Source organism: Salmo trutta, chromosome 15 (genome assembly GCF_901001165.1).
Source record: "Salmo trutta chromosome 15, fSalTru1.1, whole genome shotgun sequence".
NCBI classification, from domain to species: domain Eukaryota; kingdom Metazoa; phylum Chordata; class Actinopteri; order Salmoniformes; family Salmonidae; genus Salmo; species Salmo trutta.
The window spans coordinates 27,876,900-27,901,427 of NC_042971.1; the positions used below are offsets into that span (position 1 = coordinate 27,876,900).

General features: G+C 44.0%; 1 protein-coding gene across 12 annotated transcripts in view; it reads left to right on the forward strand.

Moving 5' to 3' along the window:
* ncam1a (neural cell adhesion molecule 1a) overlaps nt 1–24,528 on the forward strand; it is a 294,012-nt gene that overhangs the window by 237,762 nt on the left and 31,722 nt on the right. For 8 of the 12 annotated variants that reach the window (XM_029690815.1, XM_029690818.1, XM_029690819.1 and 5 more), the window contains 5 exons: nt 4,801–4,951; nt 7,587–7,771; nt 13,732–13,828; nt 14,793–14,960; nt 19,123–19,248. In XM_029690815.1, coding sequence (XP_029546675.1) covers nt 4,801–4,951; nt 7,587–7,771; nt 13,732–13,828; nt 14,793–14,960; nt 19,123–19,248 — 727 coding nt within the window. Of the gene's footprint in view, nt 1–4,800; nt 4,952–7,586; nt 7,772–13,731; nt 13,829–14,792; nt 14,961–19,122; nt 19,249–21,322; nt 21,338–24,528 lie in introns of all 12 variants that reach the window. The other 4 variants (XM_029690814.1, XM_029690816.1, XM_029690821.1 and 1 more) reach the window with 1 other exon arrangement.

A 24,528-nucleotide genomic window follows, 5' to 3' on the forward strand; every position in this document is an offset into this window, starting at 1 on the left:
TGTCAGAATTCGTATAATTTTGGTTCACCTAGCTTAGCCAATTTTTGTTTAGCTTCAGTAGATAACTAGTGTTGCTAAATGCTTCTTTTTAGATGCCACATAGTATTCCACCGGTCTTAGTCTCTGGTATTCGAGATGCATAGTTTGTAGGAAAAGCAGTTTGCATTTCACATAATGTTGTGTCATGTATTTTACTTTTGATATTTCTAATGAGCTGCTCTGATCTTTTCACCATTGCAACTGGTTTGAGGCAACTGGCATTAACAGTGCAATGTGTGGGTTGATGAGAGGGTTGGTGTGTTAACACATAAGCTTCCATTTTGGCAAATCTGTAACATAGGGCCCACTTGCATCATACACGTTAGGAGTGTCCATGACTCACATGGTGCTGTGGGTGGAGGATTTATCCATGCTTTCCTAGGTTCACCCTCCATATGACAGGTCAGTTTGGCAAAATCCCATTGTAAGTGTTCCACGCTGTCCACATCACACTCCAGTCCGGCCTCCTCCAGACATGACACCTTTTGAGAGAAATGAGACTCCTGTCCCCAGCAGGTACGACTGCTTCTGAAGGCTGAGAGAGAAACCGAGCGGTGTTTTTCACTCTTGTACCCGGGTTCAGCCAGCCGTTCTATTTTCCTTGAATTGAGTGGAATGAGAAAAAGGGCTTGGTAGAATGATGCTTCTGTGCTTTTTATTAGAGGAGATAAGAGCCAGAAACAGAATTACATTATGGGGCCACGCTGCAAAGCCTCCCTCTTGCAAAAGCTCCCTCTCTCTATCCTGTTTCTCTTGATGTGACAACACAAGAAGAGCTGCACGAGGTGAGGGTGTGACATGAGCCTCGCCAGCGACCAACCCTCACAATGTAAAGCGGTGTGCACACTGCTTATATATGACATTTTCTCCCCGCCTCGGAACACATGTAATGCAATAGGCCCTGCATGTACAGCTTACTGCCAATTACTAGGCGAGGGAAGCTGCTCTGTAGACAGCCTTGTATACTAACAGGTTAAGGATTGTGAGGCGGAAACAGGATGTAACCCACGCTCCTAAAAGCCTGTCTGTAATTTAAAGCCCTCAATGCCTTTTGCTCATGACTAAGCCATCCCACCTTAAAATTGACTTACTGAATAGATTGAATTGCAAAGTCCCAAACATGTGATAAAGACCAAATCCCCTCTGGCCATCACACAAGTAATTTGTAGACTTAAGAAGACCTTCCAAAGGTGTCACAATGTCATATATAATAAAGAAGTTCTGGCTCAGGGACATTGACCAGAAGATCAATAGCTGACTTTTCCCACCACTGGTCCAATGATTAGATTATCATGATGTGCAGGGTTTTTCTTTATATTTACAATTTTCTACATTGTAGAATAATAGTGAAGACGTCAAAAACATGAAATAATACATACGGAATCATGTAGTAACCAAAAAAGTGTTAAACAAATCAAAATATATTTGAGATTCTTCTTGGCATTATCTCAACCAGCTTCATAAGGTAGTCACCTGGAATACATTTAAATTAACAGGTGTGCCTTGTTAAGTTAACTTGTGGAATTTCTTTCCTTAATGCGTTTGAGCCTATCAGTTGTGTTGTGACAATGTGGGGGGAATAGCCCTATTTGGTAAAATACCAAGTCCATATTATGGCAAGAACAGCTCAAATAAACAAAGAGAAACGACAGTCCATCATGAAGGCCTGTCAATCCGGAAAATTTCAAGAACGTTGAATGTTTCTTCAAGTGCAGACGCAAAAACCATCAAGCACTATGATGAAACTGGCTCTCATGAGGACCGCCACAGGAAAGGAAGACACAGAGTTACCTCTGCTGCAGAGAATAAGTTCATTAGAGTTACCAGCCTCAGAAATTGCTGCCCAAATAAATGCTTTACAGAGTTCAAGTAACAGACACATCTCTACGTCAACTGTTCAGAGGAGACTGCAGGAATCAGGCCTTCATGGTCGAATTGCTGCAAATAAACCACTACTAAAGGACACCAATAATAAGAAGATACTTGCTTGGGCCAAGAAACACGAGCAATGGACATTAGACCAGTGGAAATCTGCCCTTTTGGTCTGAGTCCAAATTTTAGATTTATGGTTCAAACCGCCGTGTCTTTGTGAGATGTAGAGTAGGTGAATAGATGATCTCTGTATGTGTGGTTCCCACCATGAAGCATGGAGGTGTGATGATGTGGGGGTGCTCTGCTGGTGACACTGTCTGTGATTTATTTAGAATTCAAGGCACGCTTAACCAGCATGGCTACCACAACATTCTGCAGCGATACGCCATCCCATCTGGTTTCCGCTTTGTCCCACTATCATGTGTTTTTTAACAGGACAATGACCTTCAGGCTGTGTAAGGGCTACGTGACCAAGAAGGAGAGTGATGGAGTGCTGCAACAGATGGCCTCCACAGTCACCCGACCTCAACCCAATTGAATTGTTTAATACTTTTGGTTACTACATGATTTCATATGTGTTATTTCATGGTTTTGATGTCTTCACGATTCTACAATGTAGTAAAGAATGAATGAGTAGGTGTGTCCAAACTTTTGACTGGTACTGTACATGTCGCTGCTATTGCTTTAGGGAGAATGTGAGACATAGACTTTCCATATAAGTAATGATGCTCCCTTTACTTCGTAGTTTTGTTAGGATCTACACTTTTTTTGAGTCTGGCATCCCGCTTGCCATGTAACATTTGCAAGATGGCATGACTCAGTTTGACGTGTATAAGCGCGCTACTGACACTACGATCATGATTAACATCTCACATCTAATGACAGCTTTTGTAATAGGGTGTCAGCTGGCAGGACTAAAATTTTTTTATTAAAACGTGTCATGGAAGGGACTCCTCTTGAACGGTTAAAACTGGTCACATTGAGCCAGTGAGTGGTGCGCAGTCAATTAACGTTCATGTTTACCATGATATCAGCATGTGCCATTCATTATTCAACCTGCCCATTAAATGTCATATTGAGTGTCTGTACCATTCTGACTTTGTAATTGAAATAGCTCTTTATCATAGAGTAATGAAAACAGTCCTTTGCACTTAGGTTTGCACTGAAACATTACTCTGAACATTTTGTCTATTGGATCAAGCTTTAGATGTTCAAATACCTACAGATGTAGGATCTTAATTTCATCGCCCTGTTTAAAACTTGTAGTGTATTTGAGGTTTAAAAAGACTTCTGCTGTTTGTAATTTCCATTTTGATACTTCAGACTTGATTTTCCCTTAAGAAAAATGTATCAAACTCTACATAAATGTCCATTAATTATAATATTCCACATAATAATTTAAATTTCTTGTTGCTGCATTTTCATGCTGTAGCAAACTGGCTCAAGTTAAGAGCTTACATCTGTATTGGCTTTTTCATCAGCTTTGTCCAGTTGATTATAATCGGAACAATACTACCCTCTGTTGCCTTATTTCTATTCAGGCTCATAAGACACAGGAGCAGATGCTTGCTCTAACATTCCCTTAACACAAGATTAATGTTGCCCTTTGAGAAGGTTGTAGGACACGCCTCAGCTCCTCAGCCAGCTCGGTTTTTAAAGTGCTGCACAGCCATTGTCACTACACGGAGAACATAACACAATGGGGAGGGATTGTTGGATTGTTCAGTATCTAGCATTGTGTAAGGACTGCTTTATAGCCTTGCCAAAGATCGAATTTAATTTTCGGCCTAACAAATGGAATAGGGACCAGTAAATTTTAACGTTAACAAGTTCCAGACGCACAGTTAGAGCTTTTTGTTTGATCAGATTAGTCACGTCAGCCAGCAAACGGTACGTAGTATGGAGCTGTGCACTATTACCATCAGAAAGATGCACAGGTGAGTGAGAGCCAAATCATGCTTAATCTCATTTCACACATTCAAATGTCCCATGAATATGAAGAAGGGAGAGCGAATGAAAAAAATAAGTACCGAATAATAAACGTCTAATTGGATTAATTTTCCTTGCCCCCAAAACGCAGGCAATCTGCTCTGAACCAGATAGCATCACAGTACACAATTGATAGGATTGTAGGGACTAGCGGTTAGCTGGAGTCTGGCTAGTGAAAAATCAGTTTGTTAGTTCAGGAATGTTCAATTCAGTGTTAGCCAGTAATTAGCTATTAGGAAAGGTGCTTTGTCTCGAGCAAAAGGCTTTCCCTCCTAGATTAAACCCAACCAGATTGCAGAATCGAGACAGTATGTACACACAGGATGATGTCGGTATTGACACTTAAAGTACTAAGACCACACAATAGGGAGGGGGGTCACATATAAAATCTTGATTTATTATTGAAATAAAGCAAAAGCTGAAGTGTGATGCTATTTTATAAAATAGTCCTAGAGAGTTAGTAGCTTTGCAAGTAGATGTATTTCTGCCCATTTGGTGTGAAGCTGTGTGTAGTACAAAAGAAGCTGGAAAAAAAGTTGTTAGTGGATTTTTTTCCCAGCCATGCTTTTAGAACCTGCTGCATTGATGTGCTCCATTATTGAAGTGTTCGGTTCTCCTGCCACCTCCTGCAAAGCAGCCCAGAAAAAATACCAAAATATCTGTCTCAGTCAGATGGAAGCTTGCCATATTTATTTGGCAGCATTTTGTTAAGGAATTGAGTAGAGAAAACAAATCTATTAAAAATACAATTCTGTCCAAATCCGACAGGTGCACAGAAAAAAAGAACAACAAATTATAAAACCGAAGAAAGAAGGTTGCACCTTGAGTGGTCGAAGAGTAATCCCAAAACATGAAATGGCCAAAGTGTTAATTGTGTTTCTTCTCTGTTCTTCCTCGTAGAGTCTTGATGGGAATGTTGTGGTGCGTAGTCACGCAAGGGTTTCCTCTCTCACCTTGAAGTATGTCCAGTTCACCGATGCCGGCCACTACCTCTGCACTGCCCGCAACTCCATCGGTCAAGACCAGCAGACCATGTACCTGGAAGTACGCTGTAAGACACCCATCTGTCTGTCTCTATTAGCTTGTTGTCAGCGCTTTTTCACATCACATTTCACTAATACCACTTTTTACCTGTATCTTCAAAAGCTCCATGAGTTGTCACCACTATTTGCGTATAGTAATGTTTGACTAAATCGAAGAGTTTGTCTTGAAGAGTGATAGTCCAAAGGATTCTAGATCAAAAAGTTACCAAAAGACACATACTTCTTGAATTTGACACAATTTTAACCCAGAAGCCATTGACCCAATGACCGTGACCCGTTGATTTTTACTTTATGCTGTGTCATTAGATTTCAATGGATTGTTCAGTATCTAGCACTGTGTAATGATGGCTTTGTAGCCTTGCCAAAGATTTTATGAAATGTTCTGCCTAACCAATTGAGTAGGGGCCAGTAAGTTTCAATGTTAACAAGTTCCAGACGCACAGTTAGGGCTTTTTGTATGATCAGATTAGTCACTTCAGCCTGCTAACGGTACGTATCACAGAGCTATGCACCATTACCATCAGAGAGATGCACAGGCAAGGGAGAGCCAAATCGTGCTTAATCTCATTTTGCACATTCAAATGTTCCATGAAAATGAAGAAGGGAGAGAGAATGGAAAAAAATATGTACCAAATATTCAATTAGATTAATTTCCCTTGCCCCCAAAACGCAGGTAATATGCTCCGAAAATCAGATAGCATCACAGTACACAATTGATAGGATTGTAGGGACTAGCGGTTAGCTGGAGTCTGGCTCGTGAGTAATCAGATTGTTAGTTCAGTGTTGTTAGTTCAGGGTTGTTCAGTGTTAGCCAGTAATTAGCGATAAGAAAAGGTGTTTTGTCTCGAGCAAAGCGCTTTCCCTCCTAGATTAAACCCAACCAGATTGCAGAATCAGGACAGCATCTACACATAGGATGACACCGGTATCGACACATACAGTACTCAACTCTCAATTCAGACACTCACTTCACATTATCTGTAGTATGCGGTGTGTGTTTGTGCTACTCATGTGCTGATATAAAAAAAATATGTCTTGGCCCTTTCGGTTTGTGTTGGTTTGTTTGGTAAGAATATCTTATGAAAACAATGATTGTTTTAGCTCTCCTCTCGATAAGCGCAGGGTTTATTTTGAGAAACCCATTTAGCTGTAATTGAACAGCGAGGTTCATCGCAGAGTCAGACAGTGGGTTGAGATTTCAGAGAGGGAGCAAGGCCTTATCGGTGGAGCAGGGATGGAGAATCTGCCGACTCGGCGATGTCAATTAATCCCAAAAGCTGGGGACCGCAATGCTATCAAGTGCTCAGTGTCAGACGTCAGAACCAAAGGGGAGGCGTAAGTATCAAGGACATATGAGAGAGAAGAACAATATTTTACACAGCTTATGTGGGTCCAGGGAAGCCCAGGGTTATTTTCTTACAATATTAAACATGATTAACTAAAACAGTTTTGGGGTGTGTGTGGTAGATCAATAAATTGTGATAGCTTTAATAGCAGTTGAGGCAGTGAAGGGAGAGTCTGTGGCGCAAAGTCAACAGTACTGAATTGGTTACAGCAAGTGTGTAGAGCAGGAATAGGTGAAAGTGAGTGCAGTCCACACACTGCTGTACTGAGAGTTTTACTGACAACTGGTTGATTTATGCTTGCCATGTGACATTCTGCTACAAGACCATGGTGCTTGCCTACGGAGCTGTGAGGGGAACGGCACCTCCGTACCTTCAGGCTCTGATCAGGCCCTACACCCAAACAAGGGCACTGCGTTCATCCACCGCTGGCCTGCTGGCCCCCCTACCTCTGCGGAAGCACAGTTCCCGCTCAGCCCAGTCAAAACTGTTCGCTGCTCTGGCACCCCAATGGTGGAACAAGCTCCCTCACGACGCCAGGACAGCGGAGTCAATCACCACCTTCCGTAGACACCTGAAACCCCACCCCTTTAAGGAATACCTGGGATGGGATAAAGTAATCCTTCTAACCCCCCCCCCCAAAATATATAGATGTACCATTGTAAAGTGGCTGTTCCACTGGATATCATAAGGTGAATGCACCAATCTGTAAGTCGATCTGGATAAGAGCGTCTGTTAAATGACGTAAATGTAAATGTAAATTAAAGGCCAAACAAAGAACCATAACCATAAAACAACAAATAAGAATAAAATATAAGTCCTTCTTACACGGCAGCTAATTTATTATTCACATTGGTGTCCATAAAGCACAAATTGCATAATAAAAGAAATTGATAGTGTAGTGGTGACTGGAATGAAGATTCTTCAGCCTTTGTCTTATCTAGTGTTATTTTTACACAGTTGCTGGCTCATCCCTTTTACCCCTGAATGCAACTTACCACAGCAGCCTTTGATTTTAGCTCATGGTGTAGCACAATGTTACTATGCTCACCATATGATATATACAATTTTATGTCCTCATAGAAAGACAAACAGAATTGCAAACTTTTTGAGTGTTAGACTTTTTATTTATAGTGGTTAAACCTAGGTATTGTGGGAGACGTATCCAGAAATTAACAATAGATACCACACCCTGAATAATATACTATTATTGTATTCATTATAGTGTTTTAGCTATGTACAGATGTTGTAACTGGTGCAGACATAACATGTCCCCCCCCCCCCCCCCCCGTTGTTGCAGATGCTCCCAAGATCCAGGGCTCGGTGACGGTCTACACCTGGGAAGGGAACGCAGCCAACATCAGCTGTGAGGTGCTGGCTCATCCGGGAGCCTCAGTGGTGTGGTTCAGAGATGGCCAGCAGCTGTCTAGCACTAACACCACCAACGTCAAGATCTACAACACACCAGCTGTCAGCTACCTCGAGGTATGGTACAATAGGGATATGAGGGCCCCAAAACTGTGTGTACAGTATGTGATGAATGATATCACATTTTTAAGAATGCACTCCATACAATGTAATGCCAAACATTGTCTGGTTCCTGCATAACATGCGTGGCTAAAACAAACAAGACTCCCTTGCAGAACCCTGACATTTCTGCATGCAGTGATACAGTAACAAGTTGGCTGAAAGCTTCATTTTAGCTGTAATCCAACCAAAGTAGAGCACCCATTTAACATACTGAAACTTCCTAATGATACCAGGGAGTAATTGACTGCTCAAATTGTGAGACATGTGCTTAGGCTGACCAATTAAGAATGACAGTAATGTTATCTCACAATTAACTGTCAGTGAAATGATAGCACACGGATGTTATATCACCATAATACACTGTGGCTATTTTGTGTCAAGGGCCCTGGAGAGAGAATAATTGTTTGTATTAATTGTTGATGGCATAATTCTTTCTGAGGTACTATAGAGACGCTTTTATGTAACGTGAAATACAATAATACAACTGGATTTATACTGGTATGTGTTTTTTTACTGAACCATTTTGGTTTAAGTGCCTTTCTCAAGTTAAATAAAAGGTTAAATTAAAATATATATATAATAATTAAGTGCCTTTCTCAAGGACTGTAGTTGCAGTTAGAGCGTTGTAACCGGAAGGTTGCTGGATCGAATCCCGGAGCTGACAAGGTAAAAATCTGTCATTCTGCCCCTGAGCAAGGCAGTTAACCCACAGTTCCCCAGGCTCCGAAGACGTGGATGTCAATTAAGGCAGCCCTCCGCACCTCTCTGATTCAGAGGGGTTGGGTTAAATGCGGAAGACACATTTCAGTTGAATATATTCAGCTGGACAACTGACTAGGTACCGCCCTTTCCCTTTCCTCCTGGGATTGACAACTACCTGTTGGTTTATACAATTACTAGATGTTAATACACAATTCACCTAAGCCAAGCTCAAACTGGGTAACCCCAGCAGCACATATGTGACTACATTTCCCAATTGAGACGTATGTACCATTTCCAATATTGGCTTTTCTGTACATTTTACAAAAGTACAGACTCCGAGCTTCAAAACGGTATATCATACACTGCAGTTGGGTGGAAAATGAAAAAGCTATGCTTATTTGAAATGTAATAAACATGTTATTCCACCTTGTAGACAAGTACCAGAAAATCCCCTTGAAAGTTTTTCACACTTACTCAAAAGCTCATTTGGCATCGTTCACACCCTTTTAAGCCCCACCCATCTTTTTACGTATTCACTTGAGGCCATGTGCTAAACAAGTGATTATGGTAGTGTAGTAAACAAGTGGTGAAAGTAGTAGCCTACAATAAGGAAAATCTTTAGGTAAAAATACTTTGTCTTTGGTAAACACTATATCAAATCAAACCACCCCCAGATACATATAGCTAAGTGGATGGGTTTCTATTGTCTAACAGTGTTCACATGTTCATTTAACTACAGTAGATGGCCTTATCACCCCCAGACACACCTGGGGTCATGTAATCATAAGCTAAGTGGAGTCTTTGGTTTAGACATGTAGCAAGCTAGCTAGCTAAACAAGTTCATGAACCATAATCCCAACCCATACAGTTTAGCAATACAAATGAATTTCTGACAAAATGAGATACGATTTATAACGTTAGCTGGCATTAGATACCAAGCAACTAACATTAGCTAGCTAGTTAGGTTTAATGTTGGCTAAAACTGTTGATCTTCCTTTCTTCCCCATCACTGTCATCAGAAAACTCTGGTTCAATGACAGTTGTTCAGCGACATTGCTATTATCTTGAAAAAAAATATGCGGTAGACTGCTGATCAGGGAAGCTCCCAATTATGTTATAGACCAGGGGTCTCCAACCTTTTCTAGCATGAGAGCTACTTGAATACATTTGTCTTTTAAAACATTTTTTATAGCTTTCAAATAGGCACATTCTCCTCTTCTCCGGGTCCTTGGTGTACAAGTGATGTGTTTTCTGTCAATATACCTGGTAAAATAATGGTTAATAAACAACTCTAAGGGGCCCTATCAAATTATATTTTGTATTTTCCAGAATTTTGTTTTCTGTTTTATTTTTCCTGGTTTAAAAAAAAAAATAAAAATGACTCAATATTACAATTATTCATAGAGAAACAACAAAAATGGGTCCATGTCAATGCTTAAATCACACCAGAAGACCAATTTTGAGGTCTAAACATAAACAAAAAAAGAAAATATTTGAGTGTAATTCCCATTTAATTACACATTTAGAAAGAAAGGAATGTTTTTCGGTCTACTGCTGCAGCACGTCATGGCAGAGTTTGCAAAAGGATGACCACCCAATTTATACAAATAATCATGATATATTTCTGTCATGTAAGCCCACTTTGCAGTTAACATTTAATTGAGAAGGTTTTTGCAGAAAGTCTTTCTGTCTACCCACAAGATGTTTATCATTACTAGCATTCCTAACTGGCTACATACTGAGTGATAGACAAATGCGCACACCAAACAGACAGACCTGCTGGATATTAAATCGGCAGATTTTGTTACGTTTGGCTTTTTAAGCTAATAGTGGCTAACCAGGTGTGGAGTAATGCCAATGTGGCTTTGGTTGGATAGTTGCCAGGAGCTTGTTTAAGAAAGTTTGCAATGGGACATATGAAGAAAATGTACAGCATTTTCCCTGAGGAGCATGTTAGCCGTCAGATGCCACCTGAGTCAGCTCCCCGTACTCATCCCGAGAAGTGTGTTAAAGTTCTGGTACAAATGAGGCCGGCTATATGCACCAGGTCTCCAGTGCGCCTTCACAGCCCAGGACGTCCTGTGCCAACTCTCCGTGCTCACCGTGGGGAGCGTGTGACCAGTCAGGCACCATGTTTTGCGGTGATACGCACGGTGTCTCCAGTGCGCATTCACAGCCCAGTGCGTCCTGTGCCAGCGCCCCGCACTTGCCGGGCTAAAGTGAGCATCCAGCCAGGACGGATTGTGCCAGCTCTACGCTCCAGACCTCCAGTGCGCCTCCACAGCCCAGTATGTCCTGTGCGTGCTCCTCGCACTCTCCCTGAAGTGCGTGTGCCCAGTCAGGTACATCCTGTGCCTGCTCCCCGCACTCGTCCTGAAGTGTGTGTCACCAGTTTGGCGCCACCTGTGCCAGTTCAACGCACTAGGCCTCCAGTGCGCCTGCCCAGTCAGGTACGTCCTGTGCCTGCTCCTCGCACTCTCCCTGAAGTGCGCCTGCCCAGTCAGGTACGTCCTGTGCCTTCTCCTCGCACTCGCCATGAAGTGCGTGTCACCAGTCTGTCGCTACCTGTTCCAGCTCCACGCACCAGGCCTCCAGTGCGCCTTCCCAGTCCAGAGCTTCCGGCGACAGTGCCCGGTCCGGAGCTTCCGGCGACAGTTCCCGGCACGGAGCTTCCGGCGAAGTTTCGCGGCCCGGAGCCTCCTTCAACGTTTCGCTGCACGGAGCCTCCTTCGACGTTCCGCGGCACGGAGCCTCCTTCGACGTTCCGTGTCACTGAGCCTTCGGCGGCACAGAGCCTGAGACGATGGTCGGTGGCACGGAGCCTGCGGCGACGGTCGGTGGCACGGAGCCTGCGGCGACGGTCGGCGGCACGGAGCCTCCGGCGGGGGTTCCCGGTCCGGAACCTTCTGCAGCGATCTACAGTCCGGAGTCCCCGGCGATGCTCCACGGTGCGGAACCTCCTGAGACGCTCCATGGTGCGGAACCTCCTGAGACGCTCCACGGTCCGGAACCTCCTGAGACGCTCCACGGTCCGGAACCTTCCCCTGCGCCGATGCCCTGTCTGAGCACGGCGTCCAGTCCAGCTCAAAGGCCAGAGTCTTCTTCTGCGTTAGTGCCCAGTCCAGGCACAGTGTTCAGTCTGGGTGCATGGCTGGATCCGGGGGATGAGCAGGTTCTTCGTCCGGCACCAGAGCCGCCCCCAATGCTGGCGGATCTACGGGATGAGCGGGTTCTTCATCCTGCACCAGAGCCGCCTCCGATGCTGGAGGATCCGCGGGATGAGAAGGTTCTTCGTCCTGCACCAGAGCCGCCACTAACACTAGACACCCCCCTAACCCTCCCTTTTGGTTTCAGGTTTTGCGGCCAGAGTCCACACCTTTGGGGGGGTACTGTCACATCCTGACCATAGAGAGCTTTTATTTTCTATGGTAGAGTAGGTCAGGGCGTGACTGGGGAGTTTATCTAGTTTATTTATTTCTATGTTGGGTTCTAGTTCTAGTTTCTTTTTTCTATGTTGGGGTTTTTGTATGATTCCCAATTAGAGGCAGCTGGTCATCGTTATCTCTAATTGGGGATCATATTTAAGTAGTTGTTTTTCCCACCTGTGTTTGTGGGATATTATTTTGAGTTAGTGCATGTAGCACCTCTTTAGTCACGTTTCGTTTATGCTTTATTGTTTTTGTATTTTGGCTAAGTTTCAGTTTATAATAAAGATGTGGAACGCTACTCACGCTGCGCCTTGGTCCTTCTCTACAAACGTACGTGACAACATTTGAGTCGTTTGACAGCCCTAGTTGACATTAAAATGTGAAAAGGCGGACATGCGTCGGTCATGGTTGCTCATGGTCATGTGATGAGGTAGCCCTGCCTGCAACTTAAACATTAGTGTTGGCCCGCTTGGGCGGGTGGTCAAGACATTGGCACAGATAGAAGAATGAGACAGATATTTCACCGGATGTATAAATGTGAAGCATCCACTTACTACCAAATATCATCTCTGAGAGGAAGCCCAGTGGCCGGCAGTGGGAGAAGATGGATTTTGACCGACATTCTGCAAGTTTTCTCATCGATGAAACATTTGATCTCAATACAAGCTTTGTAGAGAGAGCATCGCTGCGAAGGTGGAGTCATGCGTCCTCCGAAACATGACTCGCCTTACCGCGCTCATTAACACCCGCCAGCTTAACCCAGAAGCCAGCCGCACCAATGTGTCGGAGGAAACACCATTCAACTGATTCCTGGCCACGGCCGGTTGTGGTGCAGCCCGGGAAATGAACCCAGGTCTGTAGTAACGCCAGATGCATGCTAGAACAGGCCAATAGAATCTCACTAGCTCGGGCTTTGCTCTGCCAACCACCTTGCTTGTTCTGCCCACTATGACTCATCTGTTCCCATTGGAACATCTGTTCCCATCTGTTCCCATTGGTCTATATTGGTTAAGTTATAAAACGGCGTCTGCCGTTGGAGACCAGGGTCCTAATCTCACCATTTATAAAAGCACACGTGAAACTTGTTGGGAAACCACAGTCATGCGTTCCAAATGGCACCCTATTCCCTATATAGTTCACTACTCTTGACCAGAGCCTAAGATTCTAAGTAGTGCTTTATAATGAGAATAGGGTGCATTTGGTACACAACCATTACATTTAAAAAAAATTACCTTTTAGTCATTTAGCAGACACTCTTATCCAGAGCGACTTACGGTAGTGAATGCATACATTTCAATTAATTTCATACTTTTTTTTCCCCATACTGGCCCCCTGTGGGAATTGAACCCACAACCCTGGCATTGCAAACACCATGCTCTACCAACTGAGCCATAGGGAGGTTATTGAGTCTGTTCTCAGGACCTGGGTATACACAGTCAGCATGCATAACCTTCTGTGCGGAATCTCAGGCAGTGTGTACCTATTCAATAGTGGGTTTCATGCCCAGTGTCCCCTGAACCCAGAACGCTCTCTGTAGCAAAGAGGCCTGTATGACCCGCTGGCACATTTACCTTAAGATGTCTGGTTAATGGTGCCACCAGAGGGGCCCACTGCCCCTGTTACTCGATAATTATTGAGCAAGACATATGCCAGCGGTGAGGAACAAAGAGCAATGCTAGCACCATTGCGATTAGATCCTCAGTAATCAACAAGACCATCTGGGGTAAATCAGATCATTGAAGGAAAAACATGTTGTTGATGCAGAATTTTTTCTTCTTCTTCCAGGTCACCCCAGATTCCCAGAATGACTTTGGAAGCTACAACTGCACAGCTACCAACATGATCGGAGCAGAGTCCAAGGAGTTCCTCCTGATCCAAGCAGGTCAGTCAACAGGGCTTACTCTAATACTGTACACAGGGATTTCCCTTATTCATATGTATTCATTATTAAAACATTTGATACTGTATAGCTGAACAAATATGGCAATAGAAAGTTTGTATTTTAATTAAATAGAAGGTGCATACAGTACAGCCTCACAGTGTCGTTACCACACCATAAGCAGTTTCAACCAACTATTTCTGGAACAGTTCAGAAGATTGGTCTCGATTTTACTTCAGAAACCACAAGTATTTCTGTGTCCGTCTCATACATCACATCTGGAGGTCAATGTCTCGTTTTTAGCTTCAAGATCAGTTACTTTGCAGTTAAGGTGAAATGCCATTGTGATTTAAAAACATAATGGGTGTAATTTCCAGGGCGTTTACAAAGACATTTTGGCGTTAAGTACAAATTTAAGGCTGCTATTTTGGTGGACTATAAAGTAGTGCAGACGTCAAGGGTAGTTGGCCAAGCGTTATTTTATTCATCTGCAACACAGTGGTGACTGCCACTTTAACACATTTGTTAGTAAAGTGGCACTGTGCTTGTGAGTGCACCAATGGGAGAACCATTCTTACCTTTTTTTTAAGCTAGTTGTAAAAAGATATGGCAGATTTGGCTGTCACAATTGTTTCCCTGTGTCCAGTGCCAGCCAGTAAACCATGTGTGTCTCAGAATATCACCCCAACATGTTCTTGCCAATATAATTTGAAAGATGTCATTTGGGTTATTCCCTTGCCGTTGGGACATCATTTCACATGTAGCTGGCGTTGCCTGTAGTATCATGGGACTTCCAAAACCTTAAAACCGTGATGGGCTGATCTCTTCATATATGGCCTTTTGACTGGATGAATCTGGGCACATTTCTCTTTATATGATTGGTTGAATCCTTGAGTCTGATTGGCTGCACGTCCTGTGGGTCTCAAGGGCCAGGATTTAACCTGTATGTCTCTGTGGTGTTGTGTAGATGTGCCGTCGGCACCCGCCATCGAGCGAGTGGAGCCCTTCTCCAGCACCGCCGTTGTGGAGTTTGAGGAGCCCGATGCCAGCGGCGGCGTTGCCATCCTCAAGTACCGGGCAGAGTGGCGCATGCAGGGTGAAGACTGGACCGGCAGGGAGTACGACGCAGAGGAGGGTGAGTCATACACACACAGACAGACACACTGAGCAGCCCACCACAAAATGACATTGCCAGTAGGACTCCAAGTAGACTAGTTTATCAAAGCATACCAGATGGTTGAAATGTGAACGTCAGCCTTCAGTTCTGAGTAAGGCCCGTTTGTTGAAACATAACCCAGTGTCAGAGCATTATTAATACCTTTCATATTGAGTCTTAGCCAGTGTTTTCTTGGAAGAGACAAATCCATCTCAATGGGATAAATAACATGTAAATAAAATATCAAAACCTATGTGAGATGTTGTGGTTGATATTAGAATTTAATTGTCAACACAGTGATTCAGCTGAAACGACGACAAACACAATGATACCCTAAATAACAAATCTTTCAGGGGCTGACAGGCCCTCAGATATCTCCTTCCTGTTGAGTATATGTGGCACTGTGTCTATCTGTCTGTCTGTCTTATGCTCACATGGGATATGTCAGCAGATTGTTGACAAGCTGCTCTGTCAGCCTTGAGCCCAGCCTGACACACGCACACACACGAAAGAGCCGGCTCTCACACACACACACACACACACACACACACACACACACACACACACACACAGGAATCCCCTCTAGCACAGAGACACACAAACTTAAAACAACTTGGTTCACACACAAGTTACTGCAATTCTGCAGACACACACAACGCCCTGCCAACTCACACGGTGTAAGGCCTGCCGACAAATGCACGCAGATATCAAATCAAAGTTTATTTGTCACGTGCGCCGAATAGAACAGATGTAGACCTTACAGTGAAATGCTTACTTACAGGCTCTAACCAATAGTGCAAAAAAGGTATTAGGTGAACAATAGGTAAGTAAAGAAATAAAACAACAGTAAAAAGACAGGCTATATACAATAGCGAGGCTATAAAAGTAGCGAGGCTACATACAGACACCGGTTAGTCAGGCTGATTGAGGTAGTATGTAGATATGGTTAAAGTGACTATGCATATATGATGAACAGAGAGTAGCAGCAGCGTAAAAAAGGGGTTGGTGGGTGGCGGGACACAATGCAAATAGTCCGGGTAGCCATTTGATTACCTGTTCAGGAGTCTTAGGGCTTGGGGGTAAAAACTGTTGAGAAGCCTTTTTGTCCTAGACTTGGCACTCTGGTACTGCTTACCATGCGGTAGTAGAGAGAACAGTCTATGACTGGGGTGGCTGGGGTCTTTGACAATGTTTAGGTCTTTCCTCTGACACCGCCTGGTATAGAGGTCCTGGATGGCAGGCAGCTTAACCCCAGTGATGTACTGGGCCGTGCGCACTACCCTCTGTAGTGCCTTGCGGTTGGAGGCTGAGCAATTGCCGTACCAGGCAGTGATGCAACCAGTCAGGATGCTCTCGATGTTGCAGCTGTAGAACCTTTTGACGATCTCAGGACCCATGCCAAATCTTTTTAGTTTCCTGAGGGTGAATAGGCTTTGTCGTGCCCTCTTCACGACTGTCTTGGTGTGTTTGGACCATTCTAGTTTGTTGTTGATGTGGACACCAAGGAACTTGAAGCTCTCAACCTGTTTCACTACAGCCCTGTCGATGAGAATGGGGGCGTGCTCGGTCCTCCTTTTCCTGTAGTCCACAATCATCTCCTTTGTCTTGGTTACGTTGAGGGATAGGTTGTTATTCTGGCACCCCCCGTCCAGGTCTTTGACCTCCTCCCTATAGGCTGTGTCCTCGTTGTCGGTGATCAGGCCTACCACTGTTGTGTCGTCTGCAAACTTAATGATGGTGTTGGAGTCATGCCTGGCCATGCAGTCGTGGGTGAACAGGGAGTACAGGAGGGGACTGAGCATGCACCACTGGTGAGCTCCAGTGTTGAGGATCAGCGTGGCAGATGTGTTGCTACCTACCCTCACCACCTGGGGGCGGCCCATCAGGAAGTCCAGGATCCGGTTGCAGAGGGAGGTGTTTAGTCCCAGGATCCTTAGCTTAGTGATGAGATTTGAGGGTACTATGGTGTTGAACGCTGAGCTGTAGTCAATGAATAGCATTCTCACATAAGTGCTCCTTTTTGTCCAGGTGGGAAAGGGCAGTGTGGAGTGCAATAGAGATTGCATCATCTGTGGATCTGTTTGGGCGGTATGCAAATTGGCGTGGGTCTAGGGTTTCTGGGATAATGGTGTTGATGTGAGCCATTACTAGCCTTTTAAAGCACTTCATGGCTACAGACTTGAGTGCTACGGGTCTGTAGTCATTTAGGCAGGATGCCTTTGTGTTCTTGGGCACAGGGACTATGGTGGTCTTCTTGAAACATGTTGGTATTACAGACTCAATCAGGGACATGTTGAGAATGTCAGTGAAGACACCTGCCAGTTGGTCAGCACATGCCTGGAGCACACGTCCTGGTAATCCGTCTGGCCCCGCAGCCTTGTGTATGTTGACCTGTTTAAAGGTGTTACTCACGTCTGCGCCGGAGAGCGTGATCACACAGTCGTCCGGAACATCTGATGCTCTCATGCATGCCTCACTGTTGCTTGCCTCGAAGCGAGCATAGAAGTGATTTAGCTGTGCTTCCCTTTGTAGTCTGTAATAGTTTGCAAGCCCTGCCACATAAGACGAGCGTCGGAGCCGGTGTAGTATGATTCAGTCTTAGATTCAATCTTGTATTGACACTTTGCCTGTTAGATGGTTCATCGCAGGGCATAGCAGGATTTCTTGTAAGCTTCCGGGTTAGAGTCCCGCACCTTGAAAGCGGCAGCTCTACCCTTTAGCTCAGTGCGAATGTTGCCTGTAATCCAAGGCTTCTGGTTGGGGTATGTACGTACAGTCACAAACAAACGAGGGCGAGCCTTCCAATGCCATCGGAAGAATCCCGGAACATGTTCCAGTCGGTGATGGCTAAATAGTCCTGTAGTTTAGCATCTGCTTCTTCTGACCACTTTTTTATTGACCGAGTCACTGGTGCTTCCTGCTTTCATTTTTACTTGTAAGCAGGAATCAGGAGGATAGAGTTGTGGTCGGATTTACCAAATGGAGGGCGAGGTAGAGCTTTGTACGCGTCTCTGTGTGTGGAGTACAGGCGATCTTTTCCCTCTGGTTGCACATTTAACATGTTGATAGAATTTGGTAGAACTGATTTGTTTCCCTGCATTAAAGTCTCCGGCCACTAGGAGCTCCGCCTCTGGGTGAGTGGTTTCCTGTTTGCTTATTTCCTTATACAGCTGACTGAGTGCGGTCTTAGTGCCAGCATCTGTTTGTGGTGGTAAATAAACAGCCACGAATAGTATAGCTGAGAACTCTCTAGGCAAGTAATGTGGCCTGCAATTTATCACAATATACTCTACTTCAGTCGAGCAAAATCTAGAGGCTTCCTTAGATTTCGTGCATCAGCTGTTGTTTACAAATATTGCCAGACCGCCCCCTCGTCTTACCGGAGTGTGCAGTTCTATCCTGCCGGTGCAGCGTGTATCCCGCTAGCTGAATATCCATGTCGTCATTCAGCCACGATTCCATGAAACATAGGATATTACAGTTTTTTATGTCCCGTTGGTAGGAAATTCGTGATCGTACCTCGTCTAATTTATTGTCCGATGATTGCACGTTGGCGGTAACGGCAGCTTTCCCACTCGCCTTCCCCAGGTCCTCACGAGGCATCGGCTCTTTGTCCTCTGTACCTGCGTTGCTTCCACTTGCAAAAAACAGGGATGTTGGTATTGGAGAATGTCCTGTGCATCCTGCTCGTTGTAGAAAAAATCTACTCACGGACTAGAAAACACACACACACACACACACACACACACACACACACACAAACACAACCAACCTCAACATATGACATACTCGCACACCCCTCCCACACACACAGGGTCAAGCAATACACCTCCCCACACACTCACTCAAACAAATGAGGGCGAGCCTCCACGCTCACTCATACACAAAAAACAGTCGTGCCATCACACCCCCTCTCCGCTCACACTCTTCTCCACCACACTGCCTTGCTCCTGGACAGAGAGGAGATCAAAATAACAGCCAGCACTCTGTCCTGTCCTCTGCTCTTTTTAGCACAGGCCCTACCATCGCATCACTCTTCCTAGACCCATCCAAGACATGGGCTTCATCAGCCAGCCGGTTGACTGGGGCCGTGACGAGTAGCTTTAATGGAGCTTTCTAAAAACCCTTTTTCCTCCGACAGGCCTGAGCATGATCACCATCGTTGGCCTGAAGCCCGAGACCTTCTATGAGGTCAAGATGTCCGCCATCAACGGCAAGGGCGAGGGCGAGAGCAGCCCTCCCCAGAACTTCAAGACTGAGCCAGTCCGTAAGTGCCTCCCTCCTTCCCTGTCCCTCCTGCAGAGCGATAGCACTCACCTGACCATAATGCTTTTCCTCCCCATCACCACCTAGTGCAGTCTAGCCATCCAGCCACGACCACCCCAAGCCCCATGCGCCAAAAGCCTAATGCATCCCCCTTCCGATCTCTCTGATGGACCAGCCACTCCGCTCCGGGGATGCATTGCCAACTGACCCCAGCCTGTGTGTCTGTTTGCATAGAAGGGTTGGGGAAGGAGGGCTAGGGACCTAGTGCTTCAGATAATGGAGGGTGAAAGGGGGGGTGTAATCCTAGTTTCTGTACCCCCCCCCCAGACACTGCTCCTTGTGACCATAGTGTCTGTGTGTTTGTCACACTTCTTCATGAGGACAACTGAAGTTATCAGAGCATAATCCTTTGTCATTTTGAGATTTTCTCTCGACAGATATTTGATGGATCAATGAATGCTACTACCTAATAATTGATTGAAAGGAGTTGTGTGAACATCGCTTTGAAGCATCACTTACTACACGACCATCACTGAAGCATCACTCCTGGAAATTCTTAAAAACTTCTGAAGCATAGTGAATTTGGAGTAAAATCATACATTATACATTTGCCAATATAATGGAATATCGCATGGAATAATGGTGTCTTCAGATAAGTCAACACTGAGGGTTTGATATTCTGAATCTCAGATAGTCACGAGTAAGAAGAGGTTGTTTCTGCACATTCTCTCTACGTAAAAATCCAAAAGTCAGGCAGTGAAAATATTGTTATACGTGTAGAGTAGCACGGGCATAGTTAGAGATAAATGTACTTCCTGATTTAATTTATAATTGCTTCTCTTTTTGGCTGTTTTAATAAGGCCACTTTACACAAATTAAGTGGATAAAACTTGTAAGAGCTGCGTAATGAAATAGCATAATATTAATCTGGTGAGATTCACACACTGTGGTAGCCATCCCAAAACACAGGTGCTGAAGGAATTAGAGAGTTGGAATGGAATAGCGACCCCATCTTTTCTCTTCTCCCTCCTTGTTTGCCAGTCATGCTGCTTGAAGTTGCTGTGCTGGCTAGTTATAAAGGTTTATTCCGTTCTGATTCAACACATTGTGTTTAAGGCATGAATCAGTCTGATTTGGTTCTGCTTCTTGCCACGCTTCCATCTGTGCTTTAAACCTTCTGCTTCTGTAGAAGTCACCCTTAGCTTCCACTTGGATTTACCCTTTTTTCACTCTGAAGTCTAGAGGGATGCCTTGTCCTGTTATTACTTCGTAATTTGGAGCATTGAGTACCTTTTCATCAGATTAACAGTGATTTCATAATGTTCTGAATATTTTCTTAGTTTAAAAGTACAGTGATGTTATTTTAAATCTATCCAGAATCCTTAAAGAGCAACTCCCCCACTTTTCAACCTCATATTCTTTATCCCCAGAACCAAACCAGTGTTTACATATGTGAAAACAGCGTATTTGTTTTGTTTAAAAAAAATTACGTTAGAATGTTATACCGAATGGCATCATCAAAAGTTTTTTTTTTAATTAAGTGATTTTCAAACACTGAGATTCATGGTGACGTGGGAAGCAAGAAAAAAAACTCCCTCTGGCTAGAAACCCTTTCCAGGTTTTGAAAATCCAGGTTTTTTAAACTTTTAATCCTACCCTGTGATTTCACAAAGAAGCATTTTTTTAGGACCTTTATTATCTTGTTAACCATAGATCATTGAAACGTGTCATTTTCCCAAATGTAAACACTGGTTTGGTGCTGGAGATGAGGAATATGAAATCAAAAAGTGGTGCAGTTGCCCTTTAACATGCCTAATTGATGATAAAGTACATTGATTAGGTATTTTTATTGAATTTAGAATACTTGCTAGGCAAATTTTATTTTATTTTTTACTGGATAGATATATATATATAACAAAAGTGAACTATCCTATTATCACTGTCGGTCATGGTTCATAGTCAATTCTGAAGTGACAGGACAGGCAACTTCTACCATTCTGTTCTCATTGCTTCTATTTCTTCTGATTTTGTTATTCATGTTTACTCATCTCTTTTTGTTCAATTTGACTTCTCAGGCTATGCTTTCACAAGTAAGTTCTCATCCCCTTCATTTTCTTTGTCTTTGTTTTCATTTCATCCATTTTATTTTAAACATTTATTTCTGAAATCTTTGTAAAAAATACTGAATTAGCTATTGGTGGTGGTAGTAGTAGTGTAGATCAGTGTTTCCCAACTTCAGTCCTCAAGTACCCAACCCCCAAATGTTTGCCCTGGTCAATCCCTCGATGAGTTGAATCAGGTGTGTTTGTCCAGGGCTACAACAAAAATGTGTTCTGTTGAGGGTATTCAAGAGTTGGGAAACTCTGGTGTAGATACATTTATTTTCAACAATTGAATTTGGTCTGTTATGTCATTGAATTAAGAATTATACTTGACCATTGCCTCAACCTTTTGATTGGGGCATTTTGGTAGAGTATTTGCCTTCATGCAAATACTCACGCAATATCTCTTGTCTCATAAACCTTTCCAGGCGGCATACCATTTCATTACTCTGATGTGGACTCAGGTTTGTCTTAGTTGTTGTAGTTTCTTAACACAGACATTGAATTTATAATAAGTGAGTGACCATGTACCATAGCAATCCCATAGTTCCATAGATCATTTTTAGTACTTGCTTCTCCCCTGTGACTTTTCCCCTTTCCCTTTGTACAGTGAACTGATTGACCCCTGATTGACTGCAAATAGTCACTCATCCCTTAGCCAATTGTACATATATGCAGTAATTAGTATGAACATAAGGAGCAATATCAACATGTTGGGAGAGTGTCATTGCTAATACAGTAGCATTTACAAACAGACAAAGGACTGAGCCGCATTATCGCTCAAAGGGAAATACAAATATGCAGTGCCATTAGTTTCTCAATGATGACTCATGGTTAATGCGGCACAATTTTAATGTAACTTGAGAAATCGGCAACAGACAGGATTCAGCCTCGGTTCAGCCTCGGCTGATAGTTTGTTGCCGTTATTAAGGCATCCCTAATTCGCCAGACAATCTGCTTTTCTTCTGGGTTTATAGCATCTCTGTTCAGCCATGACAGTGTGAGGCACCATTACTGAGAAGCCTATTTTTCCCCCTCATAAGACTCTGATACAGAAGGCAGAGAAGCGCAACAAAGACCATATCTCTAAATGATACTGAGTTTCTTGGAGGAGATGGATCGCATCATCTGTTTTTGTAGTGGAGGTTAACCCGTCTGGATGGGAGAGGTGATTGGTGGGATAATGGTCCGAACACTCCAAACACTCACATAACATTCATCAGGGCCTGCATGAATTACCAGGAGCCCAGGGATGTCATCAACTTTAGTCTTCTCTGTTGCTGTATGCAGTTACTATACTATTTCCAGTGGAAGGGACAACTTGTAAATGTAGTCCAAAGCTGTTGATATTAAATTACATTTAATTAAGGAATTATTTCAAAGTATTGAGCTAAGTAGATGTATTCTGGTTATACTAGTTAAACTAATCTCCTTTAATTAGGTTGTGTGTGCAGGCGTGTATGTCATAGTAGGGGCTACAAGATAGGCCATAGTGAGTGCTCACATGTACATTTGTGTCATGCCATTGTTCTAGGCTCCCTTGTGGCTCAGTTGGTAGAGCATGGCGCTTGCAATACCAGGGTTGTGATTTTCATTCCCGCGGGGTACCAGTATGAAAATGTATGCACTCACTACTGTAAGTTGCTCTGGATAAGAGCATCTGCTAAATGGCATAAAACCATTCTACGCAGTGTATTCATCAGTTGAGGACAGAAGACAAGTCTTAATTTAGAAATATAGTGACCCGGGTGTCCACATAACCTGCAAAGGGATATGACGATTCCCTGAGGGCTGACCCAATGCTTGAGGTTGCTGTAACTAACCAGAACCCCAGGACATTTCAACCAAAGAGAGTACAGCGGAGAACCAGGGAGGTGTAGTCATGGGCACCATGTCGGAGACAGAGGACACTACCCCATGTATTGAAGTCCACCGGACGACCTACAAAGGGCAGCACGGATGTCCAAGGTACAGTATCACAGCTGTTTCTGTAGCAGGGCCCCTCCTTGTTGCCATGACCACACTGAGCCTCCGTCCAGCCAAGGCAACAGAGACCCTGTGACCCATGGCAATAGCCCTGAGGACAACATTGTAGATGGCATGGATGAGGAGCTCTTTAACTCTGTAGGTGGAGTCACCAGTGAGCCAGCCATGGTGGTCGAGGCTGAGGTAGTGACGGAAGTTTGGAGACCCCTGAATCCGACTGTTCTAACATCAGCAATCGCACTTCAAATTACATGTACAACAGCAGCTACCTCACAAAATGCTCCCTACACACTCAGGCTGGGCAAAAGGAGATCACTGGCAGCCTAACGAGCAGCAGTCCAGCTGGTGACCTGACGTAATTGGACAGTGAGTACGCCTTTCTAAGGGATGTCTCAGCCTCTCTTGACATTTTTCAACTAATTGGTTTTTCAGAAACACTTCTAACATGATTTAGGTGCCTTGGCTGGGGCACTGCAAAAACTTGGCTATAAATACCTTGGCTGCCTCTTAGCTTTTATGCAATTGCGCAGACATTTTTTAAACTGGTAATTTTTTCTTGTTCTTTTTTTGTAATCTTACATCATTTTCGGTATATCCAATTGGTAGTTACGACCTTGTCTCATCACTGCAACTCCCCAATGGGCTCGGGAAAGGCGAAGGTCAAGACATGCTGCTTCTAAACCCGGAAGACTGATGACCGAAGTCAGCTTGAAGGTGCCTGGGCCGCCACAAAAGCCCCCCCCCCCCCCCCCCCCCCCCCAAACATATCTGCCCTGGAATTTGTGATATGTGATTTGCAATATCTGCGCATTGCCAGACAATTTGCAATATCTGCGCATTGCCAGACAAAGTTGCTGGCCTGCTCATGCAAGACGGATTATCACTCAACTTCTCACCGGTGAAAGGACTCTATTGTGAGTTTCTGATTGTACTTCTGTTTCTGAACTGATGAGAGTTTACTGGGAGTCAAGCAGTGTGATGCTTCTTTGCAAAGTCAATGGCTTATATTTGCAAGAACCGCTCATCATGTCAAAAGTGGACATGCTTTTTTTTCAAAGATTTGTGGAGTGGATTATTGCTTTCTGCAATACTGCACTACTTTCAAATTAAAATGATTCTCCTTTTAAATTGACTGTGTTCTACCAAGCGTCCTGTCAATGGCTGCAATGTTGCTTTTATCACTTTAGTGTCTT